A 26,184-nucleotide genomic window follows, 5' to 3' on the forward strand; every position below is an offset into this window, starting at 1 on the left:
GAGGATGGAGTACGGTTATGATGCCGATCTAGAGGAGCTGTGTCCGGTCTGTGGAGATAAAGTGTCCGGATATCACTACGGCCTGCTCACCTGCGAGAGCTGCAAGGTACAGTAACTACACCTCTCTCTCTGTCTCTCTCTCTCTGTCTGTCTCTCTCTGTCTCTCCCTCTCTTCTTCTCTCTCTCTCTCTATCTTTCTATCTCTCTCTCTCCCTCTCTCTGTCTCTTGCTCTCTATCTCTCTGTCTCTCCCTCTCTCTCTCTGTCTATCTCTCTCTCCCTCTCTCTCTGTCTCTCTCTCTGTAATGTCATATATTATTATAATGTTACAGTTACTATTGTGTATTTTTTCTGTATTCAGTACTGTGTACAAGAAAAATAATATGACAGAAATAAACATAATATTAATAACAAAGCTAATAGCGATAACTTGGGTTTTTAGTCAGCTCTCACTGACTTTTTACTGTGTATTATATTATATTATATTATATTATATTATATTATATTATATTATATTATATTATGCTGTGATGTGTTTGTCCGCAGGGCTTCTTTAAGCGGACGGTCCAGAACAATAAGCGCTACACGTGCGCGGAGAGTCAGGACTGTAAGATCGATAAGACTCAGCGGAAGCGCTGTCCGTTCTGCCGCTTCCAGAAGTGCCTGACCGTCGGCATGAGGCTGGAAGGTGAGCAGAGAGCCGAGCGCGCACTCCTCACTGACCGCACGAGCTGCTACATTAACAGACAGAACAATACAATAATACATCATAATACGTCATCATGTATATTAATGTGTAATAATGTAATCGGTGCAGCTAAACCGCCGCCGAGCCGTGTTTAATAATGAATCGGTACGTTAGTGTTTGTGTCGTCATCACTGCAGGTTCCACTGTAGGGTCTTTATTTAGGGAACATTACTGTAAAGGTTCTGTATTTCAGGCTGTGTTTGATCCACACGGTCAGTCTTTACTGTAAACTGTATATTATTATTATATTGTTCAGGTATTAAAATGTATAAATAAACTGAGGAACAGTTACAGTGTTTATAACTGGATCAATAAAACTAGCTGTTCATCTGACAGTGCACACATTAATGACGTAATATCTTTATTATTAATGGTTTTAGCTGTAACACTCTATATTATTATTATTATTATTATCATTGTTACTACTAATAATAATAGCAATAATAAAAACAATAATAATATCTGTAATGAATTATTTATTTTATTATTAATTTATAACGACAAAAGTAACATAATAATAATAATAATAATAATAATAATAATAATAATAATATACCCTCAGCCCTGACAGCAGATTTTTCTTTTGTATTGTTTATGTGTTGATATGATAACAGACATATTTTCTTTGCTGTTAATGCCCACTAAAGCTTTGTTGTCGCACTGTGTGAAAATCTGCGTTCCCTTTATATTCCTGATGAAGTCCTGTGTCCGCGCGCTGCAATGATTTAGGTCAGAAATGATCACCGCTGCTTTACAAGGTCGTTATTATCGCGAGACCCTCTGCGGTTCTGATCAAGGATAAGCAAAGCAGCCGGAGTTATTTAGCCAAAGCCTGAGTTAATGGACGCAGCGCCTCTATGGAGCCTGCATTCAAAACAGCAGCAATGTTCATATTCATATTCATATTCATTTAGAATTTAGAATTTAGACCTCGATTTAGAAATTACATTAATCAACCAACTTCAAAAAGTCTCTGAATTTTAAAATGCTCTGAATGTGAAAGCCTCTTAAAATTTATGCTCAAAATTCACAAGGAGACAAATATAAGATTTTTGGAATTTATGGAAGGTTTTGGGATCTGTGAGTGTTTTGGAAATGTTTGAGAGTTTTAGGGGATGAACCTTTGGTGTAAGATGTTTTAGAATGTCAGTGAGGTCTGGGTAATGTAGGAGAGGTTTTGGAAATATAGATTTGAGAATGTGCATTCGGTTTTGGGAATGTGTGAGGTATTTTGGAATGTGTATTTTTGGAATGTGTGTTGGAATGTGTGAGAAGGTTCGGGAATGTATGAAAGGTTTTTGGAATCTGTACTGTTTTTTAATTTTTTTTTGGAAAGTCAGTGAATTTTGGGAACGTGTCAGAGGTTTTTGGAATGCATAATGAGTTTTCTGGAATGTGTAAGAATGTATAATGAGTAAGAATCTGTGAGATATTATTGGGAATGTCAGCAAGGTTTTTGGAATGTATGATTTTATTTTTGAGAAGTTTTGGGAAGGTGTGAGAGGCTTGGGGGATCTGTGAAATGGTTATCAGCAATGTCAGTGAGGTTTTGGGAATGTATGACAGGTTCTGGTGATCTGGGAGATGTTTTTTGGACTGCCTGAGAGGTTTTGGGGATATATGCGATGTTTCTGGAATGTGAGCAAGGTTTTGGGAATGTGTGTAATTTGGGCAATGTATGAGGTTTTTGGATGTAACATTTGTTTTGGGAATGTGTAAACGAACGGTGAATATTTGAAAAGATTTGGGAATCTGGGAGATGTTTAAAGAATGTCAGCAAGGTCTGGGAATGTATGAGAGGTCTTCGAAATATATGTAAGGGTTTTAGAATGTGTAATCAGTTCCGGGAATGTGTCAGAGATTTTTGGAATGTGTATGTAGTTTTGGGAATGTGTGAGAGGGTTTGGAATTTGGAAGTGTTTGGAATGTGTTTTAGAATTTGAGAATGTATGCAAAATTTTTAGGAGGTTTTGGGAATTTTCAGCAGTGTTTGTTCCCATTTGTTCCCAGCGGTTCGCGCAGACCGGATGCGAGGTGGCAGGAACAAGTTTGGACCTATGTACAAGCGAGACCGTGCCCTGAAGCAACAGAAGAAAGCTCTAATACGGGCGAGTGGGCTTAAGATGGAGACCACACCCCCCCTCCAGTCACCCATCCAGACAGACTACAGCTTTGGCAGCATGCTGCCGAGCCTCCCGCCCGTCTCCACCCCTAAACACGCCCTCTCAACCATGCCCTCCTCCACCGCCGCAGCTGCAGACTACAGTCTGTACACGACCGGCTGCATGCCTGTACCTGCTCACGGCCCTCTGTCGCCGCAGTACCCTTACGCATCCTTCCCCAGTCGCGCCATCAAATCCGAGCTCCCAGATCACTATGCCAATGCCAGCTCGCCCGACTCCGCCCTGGGATTCACATACAGTGAGCACACACAGGCCGGTAGCCCATCAGCACCCCCTGCAGGCCTGCCGGTGCCGACACTAGTGCTGGAGTTTGTGCGCTGTGAACAGGATGAGCTGCAGGTGCGCAGCAAGATCAGCGCTCACCTGGCGCACCTGCAGCAGGAGCAGAACTCCCGCAGCGGCAAAGCCGAACCGCTCTCCACCTTCGGCCTGATGTGCCACGTCGCAGACCAGACACTGTTCTCTATCGTGGAGTGGGCGCGCAGCTGCACCTTCTTCAAAGAGCTCAAGGTGAGTGAGGAAGCGCACCGCAGGGAAGAGCGTGTTAGAGAAACGTGTCTGAAAAGTGAGTGAAGAGTGGAGCTCAGAGCTGAAATACAGAGGATCAGTCAGGAAATCATTTATTAAACACTAACACCACTCAAACATGCTCCAACACTAACGACCCAGCAAAGACACCAACACTGACCACTGAACATCACCCTCATCAGTAACACTGCCTCAACACTGACCACAACACTGACACCACTCAAATATGCTCCAACACTAACAACCCAGCAAAGACACCAACACTGACCACTCAACATCACCCCATCAGCAACACTGCCTCAACACTGACACCACTCAAATATGCTCCAACACTAACAACCCAGCACTGACACCAACACTGACCACTGAACATCACCCCATCACTAACACTGCCTCAACACTGACCACAACACTAACACCACTCAAACATGCTCCAACACTAACAACCCAGCAAAGACACCAACACTGATCACTGAACATCACCCCATCACTAACACTGCCTCAACACTGACCACAACACTGACACCACTCAAATATGCTCCAACACTAACGACCCAGCACTGACACCAACACTGACCACTGAACATCACCCCATCACTAACACTGCCTCAACACTGACCACAACACTGACACCACTCAAATATGCTCCAACACTAACAACCCAGCACTGACACCAACACTGACCACTCAACATCACCCCATCAGTAACACTGCCTCAACACTGACACCACTCAAATATGCTCCAACACTAACAACCCAGCACTGACACCAACACTGACCACTGAACATCACCCCATCACTAACACTGCCTCAACACTGACCACAACACTAACACCACTCAAATATGCTCCAACACTAACAACCCAGCAAAGACACCAACACTGATCACTGAACATCACCCCATCAGTAACACTGCCTCAACACTGACCACAACACTGACACCACTCAAATATGCTCCAACACTAACAACCCAGCAAAGACACCAACACTGACCACTGAACATCACCCCATCAGTAACACTGCCTCAACACTGACCACAACACTAACACCACTCAAACATGCTCCAACACTAACAACCCAGCAAAGACACCAACACTGACCACTGAACATCACCCCATCAGTAACACTGCCTCAACACTGACCACAACACTAACACCACTCAAACATGCTCCAACACTAACGACCCAGCACTGACACCAACACTGACCACTGAACATCACCCCATCAGTAACACTGCCTCAACACTGACCACAACACTGACACCACTCAAACATGCTCCAACACTAACAACCAAGCACTGACACCAACACTGACCACTGAACATCACCCCATCACTAACACTGCCTCAACACTGACCACAACACTAACACCACTCAAATATGCTCCAACACTAACGACCCAGCAAAGACACCAACACTGACCACTGAACATCATCCCATCAGTAACACTGCCTCAACACTGACCACAACACTAACACCACTCAAACATGCTCCAACACTAACAACCCAGCAAAGACACCAACACTGACCACTGAACATCACTCCATCACTAACACTGCCTCAACACTGACCACAACACTAACACCACTCAAACATGCTCCAACACTAATAACCCAGCAAAGACACCAACACTGACCACTGAACATCACCCCATCAGTAACACTGCCTCAACACTGACCACAACACTAACACCACTCAAACATGCTCCAACACTAACAACCCAGCAAAGACACCAACACTGACCACTGAACATCACCCCATCAGTAACACTGCCTCAACATTGACCACAACACTAACACCACTCAAACATGCTCCAACACTAACAACCCAGCACTGACACCAACACTGACCACTCAACATCACCCCATCACTAACACTGCCTCAACACTGACCACAACACTAACACCACTCAAACATGCTCCAACACTAACGACCCAGCACTGACACCAACACTGACCACTGAACATCACTCCATCACTAACACTGCCTCAACACTGACCACAACACTAACACCACTCAAACATGCTCCAACACTAACAACCCAGCACTGACACCAACACTGACCACTGAACATCACCCCATCACTAACACTGCCTCAACACTGACTACAACACTGACACCACTCAAATATGCTCCAACCCTAACAACCCAGCAAAGACACCGACACTGACCACTGAACATCACCCCATCACTAACACTGCCTCAACACTGACCACAACACTAACACCACTCAAATATGCTCCAACACTAACAACCCAGCACTGACACCAACACTGACCACTGAACATCACCCCATCACTAACACTGCCTCCACACTGACCACAACACAGCACTAACACCATGCCATCACCAGCACTGCCTCAACACTGACCACAACACTAACACCACTCAAACATGCTTCAACACTGACACTGACCCAGCACTGACACCAACACTGACCACTGTGCCATCACTAACACTGGCCTAACACTGCCCCAAAAACTCAACCAAGCCCTAGCAAAACCTCAACACTAACACTGACCCAACACTGACCCTAACTCTAACATAACCCCGGTACTTAACACTAACATCATACCAAAACTGACTCCAACTCTGTGTGTGGCAGTGGCAGTGAGTGGCAGGAACATGTAATGTGATAAATCATCTCTCTCTCTCTCTCTCTCTCTGTCTGTCTCTCTCTCTCTCTCTCTCTCTCTCTCTCTCTCTCTCTATGTAGTGCTTTTCTGGTGGTCTGTATACAGAATACAGTACTTAATATGACATTGTGGTGCACAGTAGTAACAAGTAGCTGATTGGATGTTGGCCCATTCACCATCTTTATTTTCTTTACCATTATTTATTTTTTTCTTGCTGTTTTTCTTGTTGTTTTCATTGTGTCATTGGGTTCCTTCTTAAATAGTTCATACTTTGTACTGTTAAGCTGGTGCATTTTTCCATTCTAATGTTTTTACAAACCTCAGAATTGCTAAATATTGTGATCTATTTTGTATAACTTTACAGTTACAAATGCAGTGTTATGCACATTTTGTATTTGATGCCAGCAACACATTTCAAAAAAGTTGAGATGGGGGCAACAAAAGACTGGTTGTGTAATATTAAAAAAACACCAGATGGAACATCTTACAACTAATCAGGTTAATTGGCAACAGGTCAGTAACATGACTGAGTATTTAAAGAGCATCTCAGAGAGGCTCAAATAGTGCAACAATGCTTGTCAGTATTTCTCAATGTAAAACAACAAAGAACTTGAGGATTTCATCATCTACAGTACATAATATCATTAAAAGATTCAGAGAATCTGGACAAATCTCTGTATGCAAGGGTGAAGGCCAAAAACCAGTATTTGCTGGCTGTGATCTTTGGGCTCTCAGGTAGCACTGCATTAAAAACAGACATGATTTTGTAGAGGAAATCACTGCATGGGCTCAGGAACACTTCTGGAAACCACTGTGTGTGAAAACAGTTGATCACTGCATCCACAAATGCAAGTTAAAACTCTAAAACACAAAAAAGAAATCATATATAAACAAGATCCAGAAATGCTGCCACCTTCTCTGGGCCTGAGCTCATTTAAAATGGACTGGAGTGGAAGTGGAATTGTGTCCTGTGGTCCGATAAATCAAAAATAGAGATTATTTTTGGAAATCATGGACACTGTGTCCCCCAGGATAAAGATCACTCAGTTTGTTATTCGTGCACAGTTCAAAAACCAGTATTCATGATGGTATAGGGGGGCATTAGTGTACATGGTCTAGGTGATGTGCACATCTGTGAAGGCACCATTAATGCTGAACAATATATATATGTTTTGGCAACGTATGCTGCCATCCAGACGACGTCTTTTTCAGGGAAGGTCTTGATTATTTCAGCAATACAATGCCAAACCACATTCTGCATGTATTACAACAGCATTGCTCTTTATTAAAAGAGTCCAGGCGCTAAACTGACCTGACTGAAGTCCAGATCTGTCACCCACTGAAAATATTCGCCACATTATGAAATGAAAAATACGACAAAGGAGTTAAGAATTGCTGAGCAGCTGAAATCCTATATCAAACAAGAGCAGGAAAACATTTCACTTTCAGAACTACAGCAGTGTCTCCTCCTCTAACAGAGTGTTGTTAAAAGAAGAGCTGATGCAGCAGTATCATTGCCTGTGAATTAAGCATTAAGGTTTGAGGAACTTCTAAGTATTTTTTTTTTTTATTGTTTTTTATTGTATTTGATTGTAGTTTAGATTTGGGACAGAATGCTGTGGTTTTGGAGGAAACAGCCTTTCAGCAGATCAGTCAATCCTCTCTGCTAGTTTCCAGACAAACAGTACTACATTAAAAACCTCCGCTCACATCTTTCTTATATACATCCCCATCATAGAGCATAACACTGAGAGTGCAGCTTATGTGCTATACATCAATAATTACATAGTTTTGTCATGAATTAGGGGAGAATGGAACACAATTTTTATGTTGAATAACTTAAAAAAATTTTAAGTTGGAATAATCATGTTCTTATACAAGCAACATAAACATCTCTGCTACAAACAAACACTTGAACTTTGTTTGTAGCTCCTACCATTCAGTACAAGTCCACCCAAAATGAGGGAAGTGCAGTGTTCCAGTTTAGCCCATGGGTGGGTTCACTGTAACAGACAGAAGGGTCAGTTTAACACCTGATCAATCAGTGCAAACAGACTTAATTCAGTATAATTCAAATATTTTTTTCCAACCGTACTGCATTATACATTATCATCTATAAGACAGACAGATCAACTGATACGCACACATCAAATCATATATGAACACTGACTAAGACTGTGTCAAACAATGACTTATTTATTTTAGTCCAGTAAATAAAAACTTTAGTAAAACATGAACATTGTTTCTGAATAGCTACAGCTTTACCAACTGATAATGTCAATTTCATTAAAATACGTCTTGAAAACCAAAATACTGACATCTGAAAGATCCTAATAAAGCAGAAGAACATTTCTGTTCTCAGGTGTTTCTCTGTTTCAGTTTAAATCTGTGTAAACTGGAACGAAAAGACTGAATGTGCTTTATTAGTCTTTGTGTACTGAAGGTGTCTGAGCTGTAACGCTGTGTAAGGACTAACCCTGCAGTATGAAGGCTGGACTTAAACCTCTGAAGGAAGTAGTGTTCTCACTAGTACAGTACTGCATTTACAGTACTACAAGGTTGGATTTTGTGATTCACACAAACAGCTCAGTAACTGAAAAAAAATCTGTGTTAAAAATATGACTTGCTCTGAAAACACTCTTTGGCTCAGATCTTTTTAAAACGCTGACAAAATGCTCTGAATTTTGGTGGGAGGCTGCGGCTAGGAAATGTGGTGATGTGGCCAGAAACACACGCTGCTTGACCTTCTTTAACAACCCAAAAAGTCTGTGTTAATTTGTGCCCTGCGTTGTTCTCCGTGCTCCCCTGCATTTAAATTCAGTTTACATTCTGTATGGAGAGGTTTGACTGTGCTCTTCTGAATTTTTCTGTTTATTTCAATGTTAAGAAATGATAAAAGCATTACATGAATGTGAAGGATGTTTTATTCTCTCTTTGTACTCACACAAATAACTTCACATTCAAATTATTCAAGTATTGTCTACTTAAAAACACAAATATGGTTTGGACTGAACATTTAGAATCTGCAAAATACAGCAGACTGCTGTAGAAAATGGTGCATTCTGGGACACAGAGGTCACACTTCTGGTCAAAGATACCAAATGATTTTACAGTAATTAACTGTTATTTGCAGAGCATGTTACCTTTATCACTGTCTCTGAACACTGTAGTGAGGAGGGCGGAGCTTTGCAGCACTCTTTGTGGCTTTGTTAGTTGTTGTTTTGCTAATCTTTGCTTCATTTCACAGAAGATTATTTTGTTTAACATCATATTCAGTCCAATGATATGTTTGAATGTATTTTATGTGTTTTGTGATGCTAACCGTGATGGTGGTTGGTGTTTCAGTAACTAGTTTATCCTATCATGTTATAATTATTGGATATTTGGTTACTGCTACCCTCAAAGTCTTAACACCTGGTATGAGTGCAGTAACTGCTGTAACGTGATGTTCAGTCGCTAAACAGAAAATATACTGTAAAATATCTGTTTGTAAATTCAACCTAAAAAAGTGCTTCATTTGGTAAAAAGAAACTAGTTTTATTCTTCTCAAATAATACTTTGATTGAAACAACGACTCATTGTTACCACATATAGTCTTTCTTTAAGTTGAACTGATGAGCCATTTTTACAGTGTACACTGTTGTGAAAAATAGTGTTATCATTCTTTTAACTGTGTATCAACGTTCATGGACGTTTAAGCATTTGATGCTAGAAGCTGAATAGATCTGCTATTGTCTTGTCTTGTTGTTCTAGGGGGCTTCTCAACCTTTTCCACGAAAGCCCATAAGGAATAGTAATAACAGTAGTAATAATGGTAGTAATAATAATAATAAACAATATTGACCTAACAGCCAGTCTTAATTCAACTCTGTATTGTACTGTTTGGGAGCAAATGAAAGTAAAGATCTTTCTTTGTCCTTCTTGGACTTAGCGTTGGGCTAAACATGTTCAATAACTGGACACTGAATGAGGAGAGCACAGCTGTGAACTGTTTTCCTCTGATATCTAATTCCAGATGTGTGTGCATGTTTTTCTGGTTGCAGTGTTGATATTAAGGCTGTTCAGCCCAATGATATGCAACATGTAACACTGAGCATAAAATATCAGCAGATTTATGTTAACGTAGCTTTGCTTTATACCATAAATCAAGTGTAATGGTGGCCATTTAGGATAAAATCTTTCTGCAACCTATTTTTATATGAGCTGCTCACAAGTGGACAAATGAAATGTTAGTAAGGCAACAGTTAGACGAAGCTGCTTCGTGCACCATTGTTATAGGTTTAGTATTGTTTACTCATTGAAAACTGTATATTTCTTTCTTATTATTAAGTCAGTTATTGTTGGTTCCACCACAGTATAGGCCTGAAGGCCACCAGAGATGCCTTGCGGCCCCTTTCTATTCCCCAGCTGAGTGTCTGAGAAACCCTGAATTAGAGCTCATACGAGCTGTACATTAGAAATACAGCAGTGCAGGAAACATGTCTGTACAAATACACACCACCGTAACCCTGCTTACAGTGTAAGTGAGTGAGAGAGACGGAGTACGGTGGTGGTTAAGGTACCGTCAGGCATTCGCGCTCTATGTGTCCAGACTGTGTTCAGCTGATTGTAGAGGTGCTATGGTGAAGAAGCTGCACTGTCAGTGAGGCTCAGAGCCCTGCCTTTAGCACTGCGTGTGATAAGGATGGAGTGCTACAGTGTGTTTGTGTGAAATCTGCTGTGTTTGGGTTCTTCGTAGCAGAGCAGGTTCTCCATTTTTCAGTGACAGTATAAAAGCAGAAAACACATTTAACAGAAAATGACACAAAATCTATCTATCTATCTGTCTATCTATCTATCTATCTATCTATCTATCTGTCTGTCTGTCTGTCTGTCTGTCTATCTACCTGTCTGTCTATCTATCTATCTATCTATCTATCTATCTATCTATCTATCGATCAGTGTCAGGATAAAAGCAGAAAACACACATTTAACTTAAAATGACACAAAAGCTTCAGTGACTAACTCTGCTCTCAGCTGTGTGAGTCAGTGAGTCTCTCTTTCCCTTTATTCCAGCTTCCATTCTGTTCAGGAGACTCACTTTCAGTTCCTCAAAGAATCTGCAGACACACCTCCAAAGTTCAATCTTAGAAGCTGGTTGATGATTTTCTGAAGTAATCAAACACATTCAGTGGTGTTGAGGTCTGGACTCTGGGGTGGTCAGTCCATCGTCCAGCTTCTTTGTTTGATGTGTCCGTCTCCTTTTCTCAGTGAGGTTCTTCTTGACAGCTACACATCCTTTCAGACCCACAGCGCTGAGTCGTCTTCTCACAGTGGAAGGATGGACAGAAACACCTGTGGATGTTTTTAGATCTGAAGCAGCTCGATTTTCTCCTCTCTCTCAGAGATGAAAGCTTTAAGTGCTGTTTATCTGATGGGGGCAGTTTTGGGGTCTACCGGGTCTTCCAGGTGGTTGTTAGGAGCCACATTTTCTCTGGAGCTTGTGAAATATTTCCTGAAAATGAACAACAATGGCTGTTTTGACTGGAAATTGAATTAATGAAGAATGCTATACATGGATTACAAATTAAAGTAAAAATATAAAGCATCATAGTAAGGTGTAGTAGTAAAGGCCCCATGAGCTAACAGTCCAGCAGAACAGCTTGAGTACCCCTTGTCATACATTCTACAAGTCTCTGGAACTGTACTGGAGGGAAAGAACACCGTTCTTCAAAAAGATGTTCCCCCTAGTTGGTGTTTTGTCGATAGTGGTAGAGAATGCCGGCTAAGACCAATTTCATACTCATCAAAGCATCTTTGTAGATGGGGGGCACTGACCACTCCTATCAAGATAGAAAAGTCTTTTCATAGGATTTAGGTGCTCGATCAGAATAACCTTATATTGATTAGTAGTGACCATTGCCTCTAAGTGGATAAGGGAGCAACAAAATGTTCCCATGGCATAACAGAGCCACTGGACAGAACTCAGGCCTGTATGCTGTCTTGGTGTACACTGCACATACACGTTCCCACTGACAGAGAATTGCCACCTGTATAGTTGCTGCCATAACAAAACATCTCCAAAACCTGTAGAAACTCCAGGAGCTTTACTCCACTCAACTCCAGCTCTCCCCAAAGGTACTGGATGGAGCTCCATCACTCCAGAGAACACAGTTCCACTGCTCCACAGCCCAGTGCTGAGGTCTTATAACCTTCTAGGAAGAGTGACTGGAGATTATATAAGCAGTAGCTATTTTTGTGTTTTCTCTACATCTGGTGACCTAAACCCCTCATTCATAGTACTTACTGAATAGTCTCAAAATGAATAACTGAGTAGAATTTTATTTATAAGCATTTTCAAGTCGCCCAAGGACACTGTACAATAGCATATAAAGTCAGAACCATCCGCATTCACACTGCTTCATTAAAAAAAAAAAACACAGCAGTAGATGCTTTCAAGTTATGTCCAACAGCGTCCAGTGAATTTTTTCCATTCTCTCTGAACTCCAAACTTGGGACAGTTTAGCAGCTCTTCCATGTAGAGTTCAGAGCTGTGACAAGAATTCTTCCATTTCTTACAAACTAACTGCCTTTAAGTAGAACTGATCTGTAATAAAGACATGTATCCTGCATGTTTTTGGTATCTGTACTGTTTCAGTAAGTCAGCTCGTTTCTCTCTCACAGCCACACATCTGCCACCTGCTATAGACCAAACACACCCCCTCTCCTCCTGCCATCTCTGACTCACCACTCCATCCCTCTTTTTCACGCCTCTCACGCCACACACATATTCACCCTGTGTTCGGTCAAACTGTGCTCAATCCAGCTGTTTTGGTTTGGCTTGGTCCAGTTTGGAGAGGATGACTGCTGTTGGCAGAGATTAAACCGGGATTCAGGAGCCCACCTTCATTTATTTCATTTCCAGTCAAAATGGCCATGAAGTACAAATAATTCATTTTTCAGCATCAGGTAATAAACAGAATCACAAATTTTAACAAAAGATTACACAGAGGCCTCAGCAGCTAACTCTGCTCTCAGCTGTGTGAGTCAGTGAGTCACTCTTTCCCTTTATTCCAGCTTCCATTCTGTTCAGGAGACTCACTTTCAGTCCCTCAAAGAATCTGCAGACACACCTCCAAAGTTCAGTCTTAGAAGCTGGTTGATGATTTTCTGAAGTAATCAAACACATTCAGTGGTGTTGAGGTCTGGACTCTGGGGTGGTCAGTCCATTGTTCAGCTTCTTTGTTTGATGTGTCCGTCTCCTTTTCTCAGTGAGGTTCTTCTTGACAGCTACACATCCTTTCAGACCCATAGCGCTGAATTGTTTCCTTAGAAATGTCTTTCGAAAAATTTATGATTTGTACATAATCGCTTTTAAGTTGGCCTCTTTCTGCAGTGCCCCCTAGTGGTTCTGTTGTTAGAATGGAAATCAACTCAGATATTTTTAATAAAAATAACATCAAACTTGCTTTCCCCGTAACTCTGCTATCAGATGATCTAGTACTCTGTTGTTTCTCTGTGTGTGAAAAGTTGTTGAGCTGCTAGTGAGCAATGAATGAACGAATTTAACCACAATAACATGTTAGAAATATCTATCTATCTATCTATACATCTATCTGTCTATCTGTTTATCTATCTATCTATCTATCTATCTATCTATCTATCTATATTTCCATCTATCTTTCTGTCTGTCTGTCTATCTATAAATTGATCTATCTATCAATCTCTTTGTCTATCTATCTATCTATCTATCTATCTATCTATCTACCTCTCTGCCTGTATGTCTGTCTATCTATGTATTCATCTATCTATCAATCTGTTTGTCTATCTATCTATCTATCTATCTATCTATCTATCTATCTGCCTGTATGTCTATCTATCTATCTATCTATCTATCTATCTATCTATCTCTGTCTGTTATCTATCTATCTATCTATCTATCTATCTATCTATCTATCTATCTATCTATCTATCTATCTCTCTGTCTGTCTGTCTATCTATCTATCTATCTATCTATCTATCTATCTATCTATCTATCTATCTGTCTGTATGTCTGTCTGTCTGTCTATCTATCTATCTATCTATCTGTCTATCTATCTATCTATCTATCTATCTATCTATCTATCTATCTGTCTATCTATCTGTCTATCTATCTATCTATCTATCTATCTGTCTGTCTGTCTGTATGTCTGTCTATCTATTTATCTATCTATCTGTCTGTCTGTCTATCTGTCTATCTATCTATCTATCTATCTATCTATCTGTCTGTCTGTCTGTCTGTCTGTCTATCTATCTATCTATCTGTATGTCTATCTATCTATCTATCTATCTATCTATCTATCTATCTATGTATCTGAAAATGTGTCCAGTGTCCAGTTAAACAATCTCATGAAGATGATTTACATTTCCATCAAACTGCAGCTCGACTCTCTGTTCACAGTAGCCCAGTGTGCTGTACAGAGCTGAGTACTGCAGGCATCATCACAGTGCTGATGTCCTGCTTCCAGCTTCTGTTGTCACACCTGCACAGGTGAGCTAACACACACACACACAGGCGCATATTGAGTTTCACACACGCGTACATGCTTCCGGACGTGAGCTGTTAGTTTATTTACTCTGTGCAGACGTCTGTGTTTACAGCACAGTCTGCTGGACGCGTCTATTGGTGTAGCACAGTTCTGCTCTCACATCTGTATCAGATCCAGCAGCCATGAAATGCATGTGGAACATGAATGACCCCTGATTCCTTCAGGACCAGCTCCTTATTTACATTAGGGTCATTCTACAGAAACGTCCATTTTTGTGTCCCTAGCATCTACAGATATACTACACTTGAAAAACATGTTAGGGTTACAATTTATTTATATTTAAAAATAAAACAATAAGCTATTTTAACAATTACACCTTCTTAAGCCGTCAATTTGGCGATATCGATTTTTAAATCAATAAAGTAGAATTCCAAGCACCACAGAATTGCTTGTCCCCACAGTCATGTGTAAAGGTTGAGGCCATATTTTGAGAGAAAAAACATGTTTTTCTGCAATTTTTACTTCAATAATCTCTACATGACAATGGAATATATGATTTAAATAACGTAAAGAAAACAAATGTCAAATAAATATTATAAAATATATAATGAAAGTTCCCCTGGAGTCAAGTCACTGGTGTTACTGCATAACAAAAATCTCTTATTCTGAAATAAAAGTCACACTGATGACATCACTTGACTTCGTTTTACCTGTTTTCTGAGGATCTATGAAGAAAAGCACATGATGAGTCCACTGTGTCTTTCAGTTATCAGAGATTTTCTCATTTAGCTCATGATTTCATATGAAGCTTTTAGCTGAAGTCACTGGAGTGACCGACTTTACTCTGAGGTAACTGTGAAAAAAATAGAATACAAATGGATTAAATTCCATATTTTAGTGGAGATTCCATGATTGACGACATGTGGTTTGATACTCTGTAGCAGTTATTTTGTAGAATGCATCGTTCATTAAAAATGTTCATTAAAAATACCTTTCTTATGTGTAACACCAATGAGGATCGGTAACACAAGCAACACCTATGGAGAGATCCATTACCATTCAACATATGGGACGTCCAGAAGCTTGAAATCACTTTCTGATAACATAGAAACAGTTCGGTTATAGATAAATGTATAAAATGCTTAAAATATGTGGCAAATAAATGGTGGGGAGTTAAGGAATGGTAAAGGTCATAAGAAAATAAATGCTGTGTTTTTCATGATGGGATAATTTGACAAAAAATAGATTCGAATTTTGGCAAACAGAACCGGCTGGCTACTGCCATCTACTAACCACGTCTGCCACTTGCTCACCTAGTTTTACTGCTGTGTAAAACTCGACCAGAAGCTAGCAAGTATCAAGTGAGTCACCACAAACGTCTTTTTGAGACATGAGGTAACCCAGGGGTTAAAGCAGGGGTGGGGTTATGGGACTTCAGTCGTACTATCAGGTGATAGGTAGGTTGGTTTGTATAGGCATACAATCTACTTGAATGTAGGGGCCATGCGATCTACAAGTAGTGCACCATTGTTGTAGACTGTGTCACTTTTTCAGCCATCCAAATCAATGGCCTATGTTGATACCTGCCATCTCCGTCTCACCAGAACTGGAGCTGCCCAGGGGTGTGTTCGGGTCGGGCTGTATCCACGGGTCTCTTTTTACTGCCAAAATATTTAACATAAAAATAAATTATGGGCTCATACAACCACTGACATTTGCTGGAAAGCAAGAAATCTAAATTGACCATAGCTTCACTCACCATGGTACACATTTTAAAAAATGGTTCCTCAAGGGTTTTTTAGTATAGAAACTAGTTCTATCTAGAACCAGGAGCACATAAAGAACCCTTTGTATGATTAAAGGTGTTCTTCAGATTGATGGAGAATGCGTTTTATATGGTTCTGTCTTTTTTTGGAAAGGGTTGTATATAGCACCAAAAAAGGTTCTTCTATTGTTACGATGTCAAGCCTGTAACAACAGCAGAACCCTTTGCTACATAGAACCCTTTTGTAAAAGTTTCTATATAGAACCACGTAAAATACATTCTCCATCAATCTGAAGAACACTTTTAATGATGCAAAGAACCCTTTAATCATGCAAAGGGTTCTTTAAGCGCTCAGGGTTCTAGATGGAACCAGTTTCTATACTAAAGAACACTTGAGGAACCATCTTTTTGAGGATTGTAGAAGAACAGAGCTGGAATGTTTCTGAATAGATACACAGCACTGCAGCAATGAGAGAGACATCTTATATTAGCCTGTATGAGAAAGAGAGAGAGAGAGAGAGACAGAGAGAGAGAGAGAGAGAGAGTGCGAGCGAGAGAGAGATACTGAGTGTATGTGCATAACACTGCATCCTCTCGTCATGGCAACAGAAACGTGTATAAAAGAAAGCGTGTATGGAGTTCCATTGTCCCTACCTAACAGTAATGTTTCCATCTTTTCACCCGTCAGCATCCACAACATCCACACACATGTGGGCAGTTGGGTGGGTGGGGTGTGGTGGTGGGGGGGTGTTTTGAGGGGATTACATTGATTCCGAGTACCTGAAGATACAGAGGCTCACAAATTTGTTGATATTTGTTCCTTTTTTTAAAGAGTATGATGTTTACTGAAAGATTCTCAAATGAAACGCTTTGTTATTGTTTTGTCATCCTGTCTAGTGTATTTATTGTTGTGTATATTTTCTGTCTGATGTATTTACTGTATATTCTGCTGTGTGTCTGCACTCTGCGTAGTCCTGTGTGATGTGCTGCTGTTGTGTGTTTGGGGCCTGAAGAACCACATTTCGTTCCATCAGTTATATTGAGGAACGACAATAAAGACCACTTGATTAAACTCGTTTTACAGAGCTAGCAACATGAGAGCAGTCATGAGGGATCACCCCTCCACAGTGACCCCTCTGTGTGAATGGTCAGTGGTTTAGCAGGGGTCAGCGGTCTTAGAAAAGAACAGAAAATACTGGACAGCTGCTGAATTCGGTTGGTAAATAGTTATGCGTACCGTAATGCGTTCCGGCAGATGTGCATTTAGACCGCAAACTCAAAATAACAGGAGCCAAGGGGCAAGTGCTGATTTTTATTCATAAATGTTTAAAATGTGTGACTATATAATCCCATATCATTTGAAAATACAGCCATTGTGCTGGAACAGTACTGCTCAGAGGAGAGAGAATGTCTTACCAAAGCTGTTCTTGAACTTATCTTAAGCAAAAACTGGAGAGAAAAAGCAGTTCCAGTTACTTTCCCTTCTGGTATCAATGCACCATCACTCAGAGCCTCACAGCTCCACCCACACCACTACGTCAGCATCGTATTATCATAAATTCTTCCCTGTGGAAAACTAGTCCCTCAAAAATTACAAATTAGACGAAAGAATTCCTAAGTGTTCTACAAAAATATGCGTTTTGCCTGAACGTTTTTCAGCAGCTGCCCCACAATGAGGGGAAACAAGAATTCAGACACTTTTGTTTTTGTTATTTAATAAACTGCCATTGTACAACTTGTACAAAATACATGTTTTCAGAAGCAAAACCAAAGATTCAATGTTCAGACACAAATTAATGGCATTAGTACTTTGTTGCTAAGCCGTTTTACAGGTTTGAGACACCTACAGTTAGAAGTGATTCACTTTTTGCAGCATTGTGGTTCAGCTCCCCAAGGTTAAGAGGGTCCCCCCGATGGACTCACTATTTGAAAATCCTCCATGAATTTTCAGGGGGATTCAAGTCAGGGGGTCTGTACACTCGACAATGCAAGCGCCGTCACCTTTTTAGCACTTTTTAGAAACTAGTCTTTGGTTATCTTGGCTTGTCTTGATGAAATGTCCACCTCCTCCCCAGATTCAGTTTAAAGAAGATTAAATTCTTCTCTAATATTTGGTTTATCACTTCATTCATGTTTCCTTCAACATGTGATGCTCTAGTACTGTTTACAGAGGAGCAGCTCCATGTCATGATGCACCCACCATCATGCTTTACTGTGGGAGTTCTTGGGATCAGATGCTTCTTTCTCCAAACATGATGAGCTAAATCATTGCCAAAGAGTTCTATTTTTGTTTCTTCTGATTAGAGAACATTGTTCCAAACCAGTTCTGATTTTCTGAGCTTCTTTTTTATCAGAGGAGTTTAGGAACGGAGATGGTTGGTGCAGTTCATCGCTTATTATTCTGTGTATCTGTTGTTCTGCTGTTTTCAGGTCGTCCTGCAGATCTTTTTCTCTCTTACATTTCTGATCATCAGTCTGAGAGAAATCCTGCGTGCTGCACCTGCTCAGGGACTGATTAGCTGTGCTTCCACTTGCATACTGTCAAGCCAGATGTACTGACAGTGATGTTTAGGTGCAATTTGCCAGAGATGTTTGGCATCTAAAGTTCGCATAGCTACAATGCAATGTAAATACGTTAAAAAGGTTTTTTTCAAGTGCTCTTTAGTTAAGGCAGTGGTTATTTATAGAATGACAACAACTCAAGGAATCTGAATGCTTAAATAGCCCTTTCCATGATTCGCCCAGCACCTGTACCTCAGGCCACGAGAGCCGGCGGGAGGGCAGGGCCTGAACCCTGAACCCCTAGCACCGCTGAGGGATGCAAGTGACAGTAGGAGGAGGAGGGCAGCGTGAGCACCTCAGCCAAAAGGGAAAGAGAGCTCGGTGTTCTGCCTCCCCAGCACTGCCCCTGCTCCACAGCTTGGTCGCCTGGGTCGAATATAAGGTGCAGTCTAGCGGCCTTGCTGCAGAACAGAGATCGGGGCCTGGGCGGTGGAGTTCGGGACTTGTGTCCTGCCTTTGTGCCTCTCGTGGCTGTCGTTGTCTTTCCATCTCTGGTGGCTGCCCACCTCCTCCTGCCATCACTTGTGTCCCTCAGCGGTGTTCGAGGTGGATGGGCACAGGGCACATATGGTTAATTCATTCTTTCCTATGATGGAGAACCTGTACAACATCAAAAAGGCAGAATGAAACTGTAGCATTTAAGCTGGAACGGAAAATTCAAATAAGACACTGGTGAATGTTTGAGGCAAGCGTGTGCTGATTTAGTCATGCAGTTAGCGCCGTGCTAATTGGTGGGGTATAAGCTTCCATAGCTGTAAACTATATTAGCCTCATTGCTCCAGTGCTAAACACGTCTTGGCTGATTGACTATATTTGTGGTAAAGGGTGTGTGTGTGTTTGGGGGGGGGTGATTACTGAACTATCATTTTAAACAAGAGCTGTACAGCATGATGTCCGTATATGTCTGTCATTCAGCCTCTCAAACTCTCTCTCTGTCTCAGGTGGGCGATCAGATGAAGCTTCTTCATAACTGCTGGAGTGAGTTGCTGGTACTTGATTACATCTCTAGACAGGTGCATCATGGGAAACAGGACAGCATATTGCTCATCACTGGACAAGAGGTACAAATAAACACATACATACTTCCAAACAAGTATACATACACACTGTACATACATATGGGACCCAATAGAAATGATATACCTATATATATATATGAGGCATATGTATGACCTCACACGCTGACACTGTATAACCCTAACCTTTATGTGTGTGTGTTAGGTAGAGCTGGGATCTCTGCTGGCTCAGGCTGGTGTTACTCTGGCTGAACTGGTGCAAGGAGGTCAAGAACTGGTGCAGCGTCTTCAGGAGCTTCAGCTGGACCGCAGAGAAATCGCCTGCTTCAAATACCTCATTCTGTTCAACCCCGGTGAGACCACCCGCACTGACATAATCCATCTTAAATCTTAAAAATAGTCAAATGAAACTCACTTTGTCTATGAGCCACAGAACCCAGAAAGTGGCAGGACAACCTAATGTCAGAAAATAATCCATAACTGTCTCTTGACAGCAACAATGTAGGCTTTTGTCTGTCATCAGGATGAGACTGTGTAGGTGTCATGTAGCTCTATGAACTAATTAGGATTAGATCATGGGTGTGGGTTAGGATTAGATTATGGGGGTTCAGTTAGGGCTAGATTATGGATTTTGGTTATACGTGTGGGTTAGCGTTAGATTATGGGTTATGTTAGGGCTAGATTATGGGTTTTGGTTATACGTGTGGGTTAGAGTTAGATTATGGGTTATGTTAGGGCTAGATTATGGGTTTTGGTTATACGTGTGGGTTAGAGTTAGATTATGGGTTATGTTAGGGCTAGATTATGGGTTTTGGTTATGGGTGTGGGTTAAAGTTAGATTATGGGTTATGTTAGGGCTAGATTATGGGTGTGTTAGAGTTAATCTTAAATTATGAGTGTGGGTTAGGATTAGATTATGAATTTGGATTAGGGCTAGTTTATGAATATGGGTTAAAATTAGGATTAGATTATGAGCTTTGGTAGGGACTAGATTGTGGGGTTGGGTAACAGTTAAGACTAGATTATGAGTATATGTTAGAGTTAGATTATGGGTTAGTTTTTGGGCCTATACTGCTAAGGATTTTTGAGTATTGATGAAGGAAGATATTTGGCTGAAGATGAAACTCTCTCTCTCTCTCTCTCTCTCTCATTTGCTCCCCCTCCCTCCTGCGCTGGGTCTGTACTCTAGCACATTCTCTCCTGCTGCAGATGAATAAGATATTTAAGATGTTTTAATAGTTTCCTCATTCTGCAATCACGCTTTCTGTGCGAGGAGGACCCTTCGGCCCTCTTCTCCTCCTCCTCGCATTCAGGGCCGCTCTATTTCTCCTTGCCTGCGATTTGACCCAGGCTAATTAACTTGTCAAAAGAAGTATATTGAATTGATTTCGCCTGCCACTAACGAGGACACGGCGATATTGGCTGTTTGTTCCCATGTGCGAGCGCCGAGCTGTTTGGCGTGTGTCGTTAGCGAAGCTTTAATGGGCTTAATTAAAAATAAAGCTGTGTTTATAATGGCGTACAGACGGGCCGCCCGTCTCTCTCTCACTCACGTACACAAACACACGCTCGTACATGCACACTTGTGTTCAATAGGGGTTTAATGGACTGACCTCACCATGGTGTGTGGTTGTGTGTGGCTCCAGTGGGGAAAATGGCCCTTTATTCCCCACATTCCCTTTAAGTGAGAGCAATTTAGTGCCAGCCTGCAGCCAACAAAGGCTGCTTTCTGTAATGAGTGCTTAAGTAGCTCAGCGACGGTGCAGCGCGGCCCACTGCACGGACGTGCAGCAACATGGGTGCACATATGTGGAAGTGCTTGAGCATCCACTTTCCACTCGTTCTGTCAATGATAAGATTCTATCGCCATACATCTCTTTCTCTCTCTCGCTCTCTCTCGCTCGTTCTCCATCTCTTTCTCTGTTGCCTTTTTCTACCTCTCTCTACGCTGGGTACCTTTCTTCTTAGGGATCTGTGGTATATCAGCGGCCAATAAATGGAAAAATGCAATTACTATGGCAACACTTTACTGTAGGTCAGAGTTCATAAGGCTACACGGCACCTACACAAGCGCATCGTGATAACTGACATAAACTAACATAAACTTTAATAAAGGTTCATTCTAATAGATGTCATCTGTTACAAAGGCTGCTTATGCCAAATCTGATGTCAAGTTAACATCTATATCAGCTGGTATTGATTTTCCTTCTGAAATTGGGCTGCTATGACACTCTATGAACATTTTGGGGGTCCTGAGCAGGACTATTTTTGGGGAGCCCCTCATCTCTCTAGGCTATGATGGCGTTTTAGGGCCACTGTTAAAAAAATGTTAAACAGCAGACTTTGAGAATAAAGTTATAATATTTTGAAAATAAAGTCATAGAATTACGACATTAAAGTGGCATTAATACCAGGAAAGGCTGCAATATTGTGGCCAAAGGCTTTGCGAAGTGAAGGCAGCCCCTCCTCGTGTTAAATGAGGGGCAGTGAGTTGGTGGAGTTCTACTTTCATATCGATTCACCCATAAAGAAACACTCAGCCTCCCTGTCTCTCCTGCACATCAGCACCAGCCTATTATTAGTATAAGAAACGGCTGAAACGGCTGAGCAGGAAACTGTGTTTATCTAGAATAAAGAGCCAGACGGACTCGGAGGAAACTGTCTGTCTGTGTTGTTGAAGGAGAATTGCAGGCAGGGTCGTCTACACGGCTATCGGGGCTCCATCTCCCCCCATTCAAAGAGGGCATGAAGTTGAATGAATGATAATCAAAATGATTGATCCACAAGGAGACAGTAGTGTGTGGAACTCTGGTGTTAGGACAGCAACTGAGACCCCAACACGTTATGGCAGCCCCCTACAGTTAGCCCACTTTATCCTCAAAACATTACTAGTTTATTCTTGTAAATTTACAACTGTATAATCAAAATATTATGACTTTATTCCAAAAAATATGACTTTATTCTGTAAACGTTGTGACTTTTTCCTTAAAATATTGCGATTTTATTAAAAAAGTTACACTTTATTCTCCAAATACTATGACTTTTAGATAAGTCTGTTATTATTTACTTTTTTTAACAGTGGCCCTAAACACCATCGTACTAGGCAACCTCCAGAACTACACTGTTTAAAAATAAAAGCGGAGAGAATAATTTTCTTTCTGAGGCCTCCAGCTGTCATTTTGAATAATCAATTTAGCAACTTATTGAGGTGTCCTGTTTGTCTCTAAGCTGTCTAATGGCTGAAATCTCTTGCTTTTATTTATTTTCAGTCTAATTCTGTTTAATATAGAAATGACTTGCTGAATTATCGTGTGAGGATGAGTCTTAATTTAATCCAAACACTTATATTCACAAATCCTAACAGCTGCTTATGTCACTTATTAGGTAGAGCTGCCACAGATTCTGATATTATTACACAGTTTCAGGCTGGGTGAACAGGAGTGAACATTTTCGGTGGTCTTCGATAAAGAGACTTTACCATTTATAAGATTTAAGCTGTTATATCATCAGTATTATATCATAACATGCAGTCATTTTTACTCAATGACAACCCAGAAAACATCAGTGTCACTTGATAGAAGTGTTATATCACTAGACATTAAAGCTAAAAGACAGATGACCCCTACCATTTATAAATGTTTATGTATGTTTATATCAATTATCATGTATAATGAAAACTCATGAAGACTGTGCTGACTGTGTTTACACGCAAAGATTTTCTCCATTCTGATTGAATAAATTCAGATTATAGATTAAGACTGAGATGTTTATATTCTCACTCTACTCAACAATCTGATGAAAGTCTTAGTTTACATGCTCACTACAAGTAATCAGATACAAAATTACACGCATGTGTTGAGAACCAATTAGTGTTGACGTTACCATGACAACCGGCATCATGTGAGTCCAGTCAGAGTGAGATGAGCAGCAGTGAGCAGTGCTTGTGTTTTTAACTGCTTTAAAATGTTGTCAGACTCAGGAAAACGTCCTTATTAAAGAAGGCTGAGAGGAAGACGTCGTGTTCTGAGACACATAAGCTGGACGTCCGTCTCACCGCCGTCTTTTAAAGATCAGAGGATAAACTTCGTCTCCTCTGCAGACCAGTTTCTGCTCCGCCATGTTGAATGTTATACACTTTCACTATGACGAGACGCACATGATCAGAATGACTGGGAATGTAATCAGATACAGGTGTTTACACAGACATTATTATTCCATTTAAAGGATTATTTACAGGATTACCCACCTCATTCAATGGGATAGAAACTATATTCTGAAGGTCTATTCCTATTGATCTGTTAGTCAGGTTGGGACAGGGTAGGGGCAGTCATGGGCTGGAGGTTAAGGAACCAGCCTTATGACCGGAAGGTTGCTGGTTTGATCCCCTGACCTGACAGTACATGACTGAAATGTCCTTGAATAAGGCACTTAACACCCAACGGCTCCCCAGGCCCTGTGGATAGGGCTGTGTGCATTCACTAGTGTGTATGTGGTGTTTCACTGCACAGATAGTTAAAATGTGGAGGTGAAATTTCCCCATTGTGGGACTAATCAAACTTATTATCAGGCTGCATGTAAACATGGCTAGTAAAGAGTTACCGTTATCATAACTGCTGGTCCAATATTGAAATTATGGCCGATAATTACAAAAGATAATTTGGCATGCATGAAAACACATGTTGGAAATTTCCCTTCCTCTAGACTCCCCAGCGCCCTCTGCTGGCCATGCTATAGTTTCCAATGGACACGAATGGTTCTATTCTGTTTCATTATTTGAAAACTGTGAGGCCAGGTTACGTACTGTAAGTTCCAAATCAGTGTCAATGTGTTTTCTGCTTTTTTTCCTTATGTAAAAAATTGAATAACTTGTATGTAATGTATGTCTAAAAGGGGTGTTCATATGGTGCATTTTTAAACGCAATTTGTGTCTCATGCGCAAGAAGAAGCAGTCGACTGACACATAGAACGCAAAAGACGATGATTGATAAACATTTGGAAATTAACATATATGATTACGACAATAAAGAAAGTGGTAATCTTTGTGTCGAGTGCTGAAGAGCTTCGAAAGCAGCCAAACAATGCCTGCTGATGAATTTAGCTATGCTAATAATTCAGTCCATGTTAATAGATAACAGTGTGAGAGTTGGATGAGTGACTAGGGAGAGGGCATCCTTAATATTGACTTGTCAGCTATACATGACATGGTGCTCTTTCGTAGGCGGTCAGCAGAAAAGTTGTTTTTTTTCCAACCTCAACTTGCGTTTTATAAACATGGAGAGCTTCTCAGTGGTGGTGAGCGGTGCTCCATGGACAACAATTAAGAGAAGCATCTATGAAAAATACACTGCCTGAACACCCCAGTATCTCAGTATGTTCAGTATCTCTAACAGACTTGATTATGTGGTTTCTGACACTGTAAGAATCACTGTATCTAGAAACATGGGCTAAATTACAGCAGCATAGCTAAAAATAGCAGCCACAGTAATTTTTTATCTGCATGTTTGTCCAGATAAAAACATGAGGAACAATGTGTAAATTAGATTCTTGGCTGACTTTGACAGTCCCTGATGTTCTTGTATGTGTGGTTCTGTGTAGATGTGAAGCTGCTGGAGAACCAGGTGTATGTGGAGAGCGTGTACGAGCAGGTAAGCGGGGCGCTGCTGGAGTACACGTTGTGCGTTTACCCTCAGCACGTGGAGCGTTTCAGTCAGCTGCTGCTGCGCCTGCCCAGAGCTGAGAGCCCTGAGCGTGCAGGCCGAGGATTACCTGTGCTACAAACACCTGAGCGGAGAGGTACCCTGCAACAACCTGCTCATAGAGATGCTGCACGCCAAGAGAGCCTGCGTCTGACCGCCAACGCGCACCGCCGCTTTACCGCACTCGCGCCGAGAGAACCCACGACTGACCACCTCATCTGTACACACAGACACCATCGCCGTCATAAGAAACTACAGAATAACTTTGTAGGAGAAGGAACGAGTTTACAGAGATTTCCTGTTGACCCAAAATCTGGACAATTAACCAGAATGAGTGTCACTTCTTTAGTTATCCACTGGAGCTACAAGGCTACCTTTACAGAACAGTCACATTTATTCCATCTATGAAGTGTCTAAAAAGCACATGATCACCAGCAAACACATGTAACTTGATGTATGATCGCATGTCATCACAACCCGAAATAGCACGTGATCACACATTTTTCACATCATTTTTCACATGATCGCATTCTTCACATGATCAG

General features: G+C 41.1%; 1 protein-coding gene across 1 annotated transcript; it reads left to right on the plus strand.

The window, feature by feature from the left end:
- On the plus strand, window positions 1–25,793 carry nr5a1b (nuclear receptor subfamily 5, group A, member 1b). The gene is given in 7 exon segments (XM_036563102.1): window positions 1–106; window positions 546–687; window positions 2,758–3,440; window positions 19,869–19,988; window positions 20,149–20,296; window positions 25,539–25,669; window positions 25,671–25,793. Coding segments are annotated over 7 exon segments (1,449 nt in total). The 5' UTR covers window positions 1–4.
- Window positions 25,794–26,184: the final 391 nt, after the last annotated feature.

This window comes from Colossoma macropomum, unplaced genomic scaffold (assembly GCF_904425465.1).
Source record: "Colossoma macropomum unplaced genomic scaffold, Colossoma_macropomum, whole genome shotgun sequence".
Lineage (NCBI taxonomy): Eukaryota > Metazoa > Chordata > Actinopteri > Characiformes > Serrasalmidae > Colossoma > Colossoma macropomum.